This window comes from Nanorana parkeri, unplaced genomic scaffold (assembly GCF_000935625.1).
Source record: "Nanorana parkeri isolate BGI_ZX_2015 unplaced genomic scaffold, ASM93562v1 scaffold3257, whole genome shotgun sequence".
Classification (NCBI taxonomy): domain Eukaryota; kingdom Metazoa; phylum Chordata; class Amphibia; order Anura; family Dicroglossidae; genus Nanorana; species Nanorana parkeri.
The window spans coordinates 41,930-53,622 of NW_017309525.1; the positions used below are offsets into that span (position 1 = coordinate 41,930).

At 46.2% G+C, this 11,693-nt stretch overlaps 1 protein-coding gene across 1 annotated transcript; it reads left to right on the top strand.

The window, feature by feature from the left end:
• The first annotated feature begins 3,459 nt into the window (after positions 1–3,459).
• On the top strand, positions 3,460–7,370 carry LOC108802972 (ecto-ADP-ribosyltransferase 5-like). Its single transcript, XM_018574819.1, has 3 exons — positions 3,460–4,129; positions 7,118–7,150; positions 7,225–7,370. Exons 1-3 carry the CDS (start codon positions 3,460–3,462, stop codon positions 7,368–7,370), a joined length of 849 nt encoding a protein of 282 aa, XP_018430321.1.
• The last annotated feature ends 4,323 nt before the right edge of the window (positions 7,371–11,693 follow it).

Below are 11,693 nucleotides of genomic sequence, written 5' to 3' on the forward strand. Positions count from 1 at the left end.
ATACATGGGAGAAAAAGATGGCAGTGGATGGAGGTGATGGCAGTGGGTGGAGGTGATGGCAGTGGGTGGAGGTGATGGCAGTGGGTGGAGGTGATGGCAGAAGATGGAGGTGATGGTAGTTTGGTACACTAGATACACTAGTGAAGGGAGATTGCAGTGGTTGGATGAGGTTGCAGTTGGGTACACTAGATAAAGTAGGGAAAAGAGATGGCAGTGGCTGAAGGTGATGGTAGCTGGGTACACTAGACGGAATATGGAAAGGAGACGGCAGTGGTTGGGGTTCATGGCAGCTAGGTACACTTGCTACAAAAGCGAAAAAAAGTCGATAGTGGATGAAAGTGGTGGCAGTTTGGTACACTAGATACAATACAGATGGGAGATGGCAGAAGATGGAGGTGATGGTAGTTCGGTACACTAGATACAGTAGGAAAGGGGGATGGCAGTAGATGGAGGTGATGGTAGGTGGGTACACTAGATACAATACAGATGGGAGATGGCAGAAGATGGAGGTGATGGTAGTTGGGTACACTAGATACAATACAGATGGGAGATGGCAGAAGATGGAGGTGATGGTAGTTGGGTACACTAGATACTGAAGGAAAGGGAGATGACAGAAGATGGAGGTGATGGTAGTTGGGTACACTAGATACAGTAGGAAAGGGGGATGGCAGTGGATGGAGGTGATGGTAGTTGGGTACACTAGATACAGTAGGAAAGGGGGATGGCAGTAGATGTAGGTGAAGGTAGTTGGGTACACTAGATACAATACAGACGGGAGATGGCAGAAGATGGAGGTGATGGTAGTTGGGTACACTAGATACACTAGGAAAGGGAAATGTCAGTGGGTGTAGGTGTTGGCAGTTTGGTACCCTAGTAGATACAATAGGGAAGGGAGATGGCAGTGGATGTAGGTGATTGTAGTTGGGTACACTAGATGCAATAGGGAATGGATATGGCAGTGGATGGAGGTGATGTTAGTAGGGTAGACTAGATACAATAGGAAAGGCAGTGGATGGAGGTCATGGTAGTTGGGTACACTAGATACAGTAGGAAAGGGAGATGACAGAAGATGGAGGTGATGGTAGTTGGGTACACTAGATACAGTAGGAAAGGGGGATGGCAGTGGATGGAGGTGATGGTAGTTGGGTACACTAGATACAGTAGGAAAGGGAGATGGCAGTGGATGGAGGTGATGGTAGTTGGGTACACTAGATACAGTAGGAAAAGGGGATGGCAGTGGATGGAGGTGATGGTAGTTGGGTACACTAGATACAGTAGGAAAGGGGGATGGCAGTAGATGTAGGTGAAGGTAGTTGGGTACACTAGATACAATACAGACGGGAGATGGCAGAAGATGGAGGTGATGGTAGTTGGGTACACTATATGCACTAGGAAAGGGAAATGTCAGTGGGTGTAGGTGTTGGCAGTTTGGTACCCTAGTAGATACAATAGGGAAGGGAGATGGCAGTGGATGTAGGTGATTGTAGTTGGGTACACTAGATGCAATAGGGAATGGATATGGCAGTGGATGGAGGTGATGTTAGTAGGGTAGACTAGATACAATAGGAAAGGCAGTGGATGGAGGTCATGGTAGTTGGGTACACTAGATACAGTAGGAAAGGGAGATGACAGAAGATGGAGGTGATGGTAGTTGAGTACACTAGATACAGTAGGAAAGGGGGATGGCAGTGGATGGAGGTGATGGTAGTTGGGTACACTAGATACAGTAGGAAAGGGAGATGACAGAAGATGGAGGTGATGGTAGTTGGGTACACTAGATACAGTAGGAAAGGGGGATGGCAGTGGATGGAGGTGATGGTAGTTGGGTACACTAGATACAGTAGGAAAGGGAGATGGCAGTGGATGGAGGTGATGGTAGTTGGGTACACTAGATACAGTAGGAAAGGGAGATGGCAGTGGATGGAGGTGATGGTAGTTGGGTACACTAGATACAGTAGGAAAGGGGGATGGCAGTGGATGGAGGTGATGGTAGTTGGGTACACTAGATACAGTAGGAAAGGGGGATGGCAGTAGATGGAGGTGATGGTAGTTGGGTACACTAGATACAATACAGATGGGAGATGGCAGAAGATGGAGGTGATGGTAGTTGGGTACACTAGATACTGAAGGAAAGGGAGATGACAGAAGATGGAGGTGATGGTAGTTGGGTACACTAGATACAGTAGGAAAGGGGGATGGCAGTGGATGGAGGTGATGGTAGTTGGGTACACTAGATACAGTAGGAAAGGGAGATGACAGAAGATGGAGGTGATGGTAGTTGGGTACACTAGATACAGTAGGAAAGGGGGATGGCAGTGGATGGAGGTGATGGTAGTTGGGTACACTAGATACAGTAGGAAAGGGAGATGACAGAAGATGGAGGTGATGGTAGTTGGGTACACTAGATACAGTAGGAAAGGGGGATGGCAGTGGATGGAGGTGATGGTAGTTGGGCACACTAGATACAGTAGGAAAGGGAGTTGGTGAGAAAAGATAAGTCTTACAGCATAATAGTGGAATACCAGAGACCACTATACTGCAGTAGTCAAGGCGAGATATAGCTTTGTACTAAGGCTCTAGTGGACACTTCGACTAGGAAGGGGAATATGTCTAAGGTGTTCAAGTAAAAGTATCAGGACTTAGAGACATGATGTGAGGAAAGACATGTAAAACGATCTATACATCTCCTTCTTGTGTATAGTTTGTACTTATATAATTACAGTATATCCGGCTGCCAGGTCTGGGTGATGACTAAACAAATCTTGTCTGAGAGACACATGGCATTGCTGACCTTCTCCTGCATAAGCTAGTTGCCTGGCTGGTATGCTGACCCTCTGCCTTTGATAGGTAGAGTCATTGACGCAGACCAAGTATGCAAATAAGCGCGTCTGTCTTGGCTTAGATTTTCCTGATCTGTATACTTATTCGTATCAGGGGACAGAAACAATTGAAGCCAAGGGGCCGGAACAATGACTAGCCGTTTGGCATTTTAAGAAGGAGGAGCCTCTCAGGAAAGCTGAATATGACATTTTGTGAGATATTACAGAACATAAAGCGTGTAAAATGTATATGTTTCATCAAAATTATCTTTAGGATGGTGGAATAGTTTTGGAGTGTTGGTGGAACCCAGAGCCCATGGAAGAAGCCTACACAAACATGGGGAGAGCATATAAACTCCATGCAAGTCCTATGTAGGGCAATGAACCCGGTTTTCTAAAGGCTGCAATGTCATTTACTTTCCTGGGGCATCTTGGCAGCACACCATAGGTTGGTGCGCTGCCAATTGATGCACCAGGAAAGGAAAATTACGGAAGGTAAGTATACAATTTTCCATTATTCCCTCGTACTCCATTGATCCTTAGTTTAGCTTCCACTAGGGCTCTGCTTGGCGTTGTGTGTATGTTCCTCCCGGAATAGTAAGCATATCATCTATTCTAGGCCCCCAGCTGTCCTATAACTATGAACACCAACGCCTTTGACGACCAGTATGAAGGTTGTGAACTGGAAATGGAATATGTAATCAGAGAACACCTACTTGAGCAAGAAAAAGACATTGACCCAGATTTTGCCCATGCATGGGATCTCGCAATGGAGGCATGGGCTGAAACCAAAGACTACGTAAGCGGAGATATTTCTGAGGGCTTCCTGGACGAGTTTGGAGCCGCCATTATCGTTTATTCCAACGACACCGTTTATTCCGGTTTCAACGAAGCGGTGAGAAATTACGACCGGGAAAATTTCAACTACCATTCCCTGCATTTCTTCATGACCCAAGCCATGAACCACCTGAGGACGGACTGCCCGGCGCCCGTGTACAGAGGGGTCAACAGGGTACGTCTGTTACCCGAGGATGTCGGGGGGGAAATTCGATTCGGGCAGTTCACCTCTTCCTCCAGGAATCAAACGGTGGCAGAGAACTTTGGGACGGGGACTTTCTTCAACATAAGCACCTGCTTTGGGGCAGACATACACATTTTATCCGCTTATCCAGGAGAAGAGGAGGTCCTCATACCGGTGGACGAGGTCTTCGAAGTGACGGACTTTACCAGGGATGAAGGCGAAAGCAGATTTGTCCTTACAACCACAAAATCCAGATGTCATTACTACAACTGTGACTACTTAGGAAAAGGTTAGTAAATGAGGGTGTAGCGCTACCCCCGTAGGAGCCTTTGGTTGCCCGGTTCATTTGTAGTTTGTCTAGGGGTATGATCTTCCGCTGTCCGCCCATTAGCAATAACTGCCCTTTTTCTGGTGCCCATAAACTGGTGTCCACTCCAGTAGTAAAATGCTAAGTAAACGATTTATTGAACATCTTCACTGGGGAGAGAGGATATAGGGGTTCTAGGTGTCCAGGGCTAACCAACAGGAGCTCCAGACTCGCCAGACTTTGTAGATATATCAGTGCAGATCCACCTGGGAGATTGCAGATAGCCACTGATGTAACAGACAGACAGGATGGATGCAGATCCTCAATCAGGAAAGACAGCGACCATGCTCCGGAAGTCCACTTAGTTCCAGGGTACTTCAAGAGCCTGCACTGGCCCTGGTTCTCTTCCTCTTTCAGCATCCCAGGCCTCCTCCATGTTGGAGGCCTCAGGGAAACCTTTTCCCTCACACCAGCCCATGCCCCCCCCCTAGGCCTCGGCCTAGCCTGGGGGGCAGGCTTAACAGGACCCAGCCCTATTCCATGGCTGGTCCCGGCAAGTGCAATATATGTACCCTATCCCAGCATGCACCACTGGCTAAGAGAAGCCCAGTGATTAGCTGCTGTACTGTACACACATTACAGTGCCTCCCATTGGCTGTCCCACAATATGACAGAGTCACACTCCGCCCAGCGGGGTACAGGCAAGGCCAGACACCTGGAATTAACCAGACAACTGCCACTATAAATCCAGCCAGGCCGACTACAGCCCCGGCTATCACTAAATGTCTAGTAGCCACATCACAGAAGGCGTTGGGTGCTACAAGGGCTTTTATCAACTTAGGTCTTGGCCTGGGCTCCATCAGCTTAAAGAAGAAGTTCCGTATCATTAAAGGGAAACTTTAATGGTTTTGGCTCAATTTTATTTTCTGGTTTAAGTTTATTTTTCAAGCTCATGCTTCACCTCATGCCAGCCTTTGCACAAGACATGCTCACAAGCAAAAACAAGTGTCCATTGTTCTGGGCATGCAGAAGGCCGTGACTCACTCATCTTTCTTCCAGATGACAGCGTTGGTGCTAGGCGACTGGTTGCTCAGGCATCTAGTGCAGTCACATGGGGGGAACACATGAGCGAACTGTGCTGAATCGAGTAAAGGGTGACAGCACTTTATCTGTTAGAGTTATGGAATGCAATGGTGTCACCTTCCCACCCACAGCTCTCTGATTGGACAATGAAGCTGATAAGTCATCAGCTCTGCTCTCAACTTCTATTAGCACATTTGTATGCAAAGTACCTTGATTGGATCCTAGTGCTTCCCCTCCCTCTCCCAGTCTGCAATCTCTTTAAAATCTCCTATAGATTTACCAATGATTATGTAGTGCACAATATACTTAACGAACCCCTGTAACTTTGGGCATTAGGCTTTAGGTTGGGGAAATGTTAAAGGCCACTTTGCCCCCAGTGCCCTCTCCCACTTCTCCCTATAAGGTCTCCCAAGCTTTTTTTTTTTACTTATCTATTTTAATATCTTAAGTCTGGTCACGTGATGCCACAGGGCGCTCTTCAGTTTTGGCTCTCCAAGATGTTTGGTCCTCAATGATGCAGCGAACGTAGCTGACATGATGACGTTAGTGCTGCTTTCTCCGCCATTACACAGTCAATGCAGGGCGCCATGGTGATGTCCTCTCAGGGGTGGACACATGATGCCCTGCATTCACAGTATGTCCTCATTCTTTCAAGTTGAGGGACACTAGATGTCATTCAACCCAGAAGACCGAGGACATCTTGTGGCAAATATAGGTTAGTGTGGGGATCGAGCAGCTGCATCCGAGCCTTACATCACCAAGTGCAATGCAAAGCGTGGGATGCCGTGGTGTAAAGCACGCCGCCACTGGACTCTAGAGAAGTGGAGACGTGTTCTCTGGAGTGACCAATCACGCTTCTCTGTCTGGCAATCCGATGGACGTGTCTGGGTTGGGCGGTTGCTGGGAGAACGATACTTGACTGACTGCATTGTGCCCAGTGTAAAGTTTGGTTGAGGAGGATTATGGGGGAGGTGGTTGTTTTTCAGGGGTTGGGCTTGGCCCCTTAGTTCCAGTGAAGGGAACTCTTAAGGCATCAGCACACCAAGACATTTTGGACATTTTCATGCTCCCAGCTTTGTTGGAAAAGTTTGGGGATGGCCCCTTCCTGTTCCAACATGACTGCGCACCAGTGCACAAAGCAAGGTCCATAAAGACATGGATGGGGGAGTTTGGGGTGGAGGAACGTGAATGGCCTGCACAGAGTCCTGACCTCAGCCCGATAGAACACCTTTGGGATGAATTAGAGCGGAGACTGCGAGCCCCTCCCCCAACATCAGTACCTGACCTCACAAATGGTCCAACATTCCCATAGACACACTCCTAAACCTTGTGGACGCCTTTCCAGAAGAGTTGAAGCTGTTATAGCTGCAATGGGTGGGCCAACTCAACATTGAACCCTACGGACTAAGACTGGGATGCCATTACAGATCAAGTGTGTGTAAAGGCCGGCGTCCCAATACTTTGGGCAACATACATTTGGCAATATAGTGTAGGTTTTGCAGTCTGAGATGGGTGGAAGGGGGGAAGCCATTAATTACTTACAGTCAAATGCAGGCAATTTTCTATGTTCTAACAAGTCAACCTGAAGTGGGTAGTTAACCTGAGGAACTATTTCCTGCAAAGGTCTGTCTTAGCATGGACAGTCAACATAGAAATGTAAAGCTGCATGTTGGGATAACATGTAAATTTACTGAGGATGTTGGAACTCACATAGTAGAGCTGCAGCTAACGATTATTTTCAAAATCGATTAGTTAGCCGATTATTAAATAGTAAAGCAAATTAGCCTTTCCAAGCTGACATAATGTCCATTATACATCTGTGCTGCTTGTACTTTGACATCCAAACTTTTATAAGTTGCTAAATCTTTCTGGTCATTGTTTTTTTAGGGGGAAAATCCAGGACATGTGTGTTTAGTAGAGGTAAGTATGAAACCCTCTTCTCTGCTAATGACAGATAACATTGTTTATTATGTAAACCAAAACAATTATTGTAGTGCCAACAAGGGAACCTAAAACACCCTTCAGGACATTCCAATCCATTTTCCGAGGCAGCAAAGAGAGGGACAACTTTAGCACCAAAGTGTTAAGTTACACCCACACTGGCTTCACCACAGCATACCCAACCTCCCTCTCCTCATAACCACATCCTGCTAAAGTTGAAGCTTTCTGATTTAGAATGGGCCCATGATAGTCTCCAAAGAAGAAAAGAGTTCATGGAAATCTCTTCAAGACTCTTATGTGAGTGTCCTCTTGACAAGGTGCCAGACTACCCAGCATGAACCACTCCACAATGCAGAAAATACCCACAAACCCTGGACGTCCTGACATCTTTGGCATTTATTAAAACCTTTCTTAAGAGTTCATTAAGTCTTAAAAATAGAAGAATAACAGTAAGGAGCAGATTATTTCTACCTTATAGAGGGTCATGTTGGGTGGGGGTGACATTCCAGTGGTGGGTGTAGTCAAACAGATAGAGAGAAGATCAGGAGCAGAGTGTGTTCGACTTCACGGAAGGTCAAGTTAGAGGGTGCGATGTTCCAGTGGTGGCTGTTATTAGAAAGGTGGAGAGAAGGTCAGGAGCAGAGTATCTTCTACCTTATGGAGGGTCATGTTGGAGGTGTGATATCCCGGTGGTGGGTGTAATCAGAAAGGTGGAGAGAAGGTCAGGAGCAGAGTATCTTCTACCTTATGGGGGGTCATGTTGGAGGTGTGATATCCCGGTGGTGGGTGTAATCAGAAAGATGGAGAGAAGGTCAGGAGCAGAGTATCTTCTATCTTATGGAGATCATGTTGGAGGTGTGATATCCTGGTGATGTGTGTAATCAGAAAGATGGAGAGAAGGTCAGGAGCAGAGTATCTTCTACATTATGGCGGGTCATGTTGGAGGTGCGATATCCCAGTGGTGGGTGTCATCAGAAAGATGGAGAGAAGGTCAGGAGCAGAGTATCTTCTATCTTACGGAGGGTCATGTTGGAGGTGTGATATCCTGGTGGTGTGTGTAATCAGAAAGATGGAGAGAAGGTCAGGAGCAGAGTATCTTCTACATTATGGCGGGTCATGTTGGAGGTGTGATATCCCGGTTGTGGGTGTAATCAGAAAGGTAGAGAGAAGGTCAGGAGCAGAGTATCTTCTACCTTATGGAGGGTCATGTTGGAGGTGTGATATCCCAGTGGGGGGTGTAATATGAAAGGTGGAGAGAAGGTCAGGAGTAGAGTATCTTCTACCTTATGGAGGGTTATGTTGGAGGTGTGATATCCCGTTGGTGGGTATAATCAGAAAGGTGGAGAGAAGGTCAGGAGCAGAGTATTTTTCATTTCAGTATTTTTATTAAAGTTTTCAGATACAAAGTAAAAAGCAGAAACCAAATGACAAGGCTTTGTAATAAACAAGAACAGGAGTAGGGTGGAAAGCTCAAACTGCAAGATGATACGTGACAAAGTTCCGTCATGGGCATTGGTGAAGGAAAAACTAGCTCTCAGAGAACTACTGGAAAATCAAATAGTTATGTAAGAACAACAACAACAAAAATAGGGCGGGGACTCCCTAATCCTGGATGGAATGCCTAATCCTTTGGATGAGTGTTGAAGGAATAGAAAAGTAAAACGAGATAAGAACATAAGCAAACATGACAAAGCAAAGTCTGGCACACGGATAAGAGAAACATTTAAAAAGAAAAGAAGGATAGAGGAATAGAGTAGATGAGAGCAGAGTGGAAGCCTGGAAGAGAAGCAGCTTCGGGGAGGAGGATGAACAGACAAGCCATCACAGAAAGGAGAATATCGAGTGATCCAACTCATGGAGAGCTATAGGGAGCCATGGCGCTCTGTTCTTTTTACATTTGTCATGGGAGTCTGTGAGGATACCCGAAAGTTGTTTGTTCACAAAGTACCCCTGCATGTGCTGTCCGACCTCCTTGTAGGGTAGAGCTCGTTTTTTTCCAGGAGTGAGTAATAGCTTGCTTAGCCGCTTGCTTAGCCGCTTGCTTAGCCGCTAAGAGTATGAAGTCCACTAACTTCTGCTGAGGATGCTTCAGGCAGTCAATCTTATAATGAGCATGCCAGGGATCTCTCCGAATGGGGACATTAAATAAAGAACAGATAATTCTGTATATTTTCATCCAAAAACGAATGGCAACGGGACAAGACCACCAGATATGTATGACATCACCCTCGATACTACACCTCCCAAACCAGTGACTTAGATACGTGGGCTCGAGGTGCCTAATCCTGGATGGGTCCAAACACCACCTTGTAAGCACCTTGTGAGACAATTCTTGGGTCACAATGTTTCAAGAGCATCCAGAGACAGTAGTTCAAATGCTAGTCCAGTCCTCTAGGGATTTGGCACTATTTAGATCTAGATGCGTACGACATAGTTATGTATTGCGGGGGAAGACAGAGAGGTAAGTTGTGAATAGAGCAGGGAGATAAGTTTAGGAGAAAAGGTGTGTGGAGGCCTCCCTGCCTGAGACCAGAGACTGCATTCAATGCTGGATCTGAAGATAATGAAAAAGTTATTTAGAGGGAGGCTGAGACCTGGTGACTATGGTAACCCAAGTCAACACTGGAGTCACGCGGAAAGTGTGAAGTCGTAAGGTGTTCACATGCCGTCCACCATGTAAAAGCAACACCAGTGTTATCTATAGCCAGGGGGGGCATAAGGAGATATAAGTGAGCTAGAGAATTTAGCCAAGTCCCAGATTTGTAGGGTGTGAAGAAGGAGAGGACTAAGGTGGGCTGGGCGTAGGTGTCCAGAGAAGCAGAGTATTTTCTACCTTATGAAGAGACATGTTGGAGGTGTCATATCCCATGGGTGGTTGTAATTAGAAAGATAGATACAGGAGTATGAGGAGCAGAGTATCTTCTTCCTTATGGAAGGTCATGTTGGAGGTGTGAGGTCCCGGTGGTGGGTGTAATCAGAAAGGTGGAGAGAAGGTCAGGAGCAGAGTATCTTCTACCTTATGAAGGGTCATGTTGGAGGTGTGATATCCTGGTGTTGGGTGTAATCAGAAAGGTGGAGAGAAGGTCAGGAGCAGAGTATCTTCTACCTTATGGAGGGTCATGTTAGAGGTGTGATATCCTGCTGGTGGGTGTAATCAGAAAGGTAGAGAGAAGGTCAGGAGCAGAGTATCTTCTACCTTATGGGGGGTCATGTTGGAGGTGTGATATCCTGGTGGCGAGTGCTATCAGAAAATTGGAGAGAAGGTCAGGAGCAGAGTATCTTCTACCTTATGGAGGGTCATGTTGGAGGGGTGATATCCTGGTGGTGGCTGTAATCAGAAAGGTAGAGAGAAGGTCAGCAGCAGAGTATCTTCTACCTTATGGGGGGGTCATGTTGGAGGTGTGATATCCCGGTGGTGGGTGTAATCAGAAAGGTAGAGAGAAGGTCAGGAGCAGAGTATCTTCTACATTATGGAGGTTCATGTTGGAGGTGTGATATCCTGGTGGTGGGTGCTATCAGAAAGGTAGAGAGAAGGTCAGGAGCAGAGTATCTTCTAACTTATGGAGGTCACGTTGGAGGTTCAGATCCTTTTATTCTTTAATGAACAATCATTTTCTCAAACGTGATTTCCTATTGTTCATTAAATAAAGATTCTACATTCTTACTTCTGATAAATGAACTTGTTTATTATCATTTTAGGTACGAAGGAGCTGTTTTCATCAGTTTTGATAACACTTTCGTTTTCTGTACTGATCTTCATCATGATGGACATTACTGAGTGCTGAGTAGGTGACATCCCTACGACCTGTCTGCTGCCATACACCGTGAAGCCGTATCGTCAGACACTCCTCCAGAAAACACAGTAATAATTCTCCTCCTCAGAACCTCAGTTGAATATCTTTAGACTCTCTGGTCCTTTGTGAAGCCCATCAGAACTTTTCTCATGTGGTTTGGTACAACTATGTTATGATATGGTAGAAATTTTCCAGTCTCGAGGGAAGAGAACCGGATATGTTTGAGGTCAATTCTTAACATTTAAACTGTTGCTTTATTTATCAGCTGACAAGCAGTATAGCAGCTCTCATGGGTGTCATTATCTCAGTGGTCAAGCTGTGATAACATGTTTCTGGGGAAATGTGACATTGTGAAATAAGCATTGACTGCACCGTCCTTGAGATAAATTGGAACGTCAGCCATCAAGGTTTTGCTAGTTGTGGCGGGGTTGGAACTTCCGCTTTAACTTTGGGTTTTTATTAGTTTGCCCTTGCTGTGGAGATTCCCCTTACAGCAGTGTTCTTTTCATGTTGACCATTGCCACCGGTGTCACCAGCACAGGCTTAGAGGAGATATCTCCTGCTGGGGTCACCTGTGACGTGCACCTTTAACCCAAACTTTCGCTATTTTTGGATGAAATGTGGAAGGAGTAGAATCCCCGTCAGCTTTTAGACTTGTCTGTGTCCCTGCTGGGAAAATGTACGTCCTCTGTTAGTCCTACAGATGCCACCGAGGGGGGGGGGGGGAG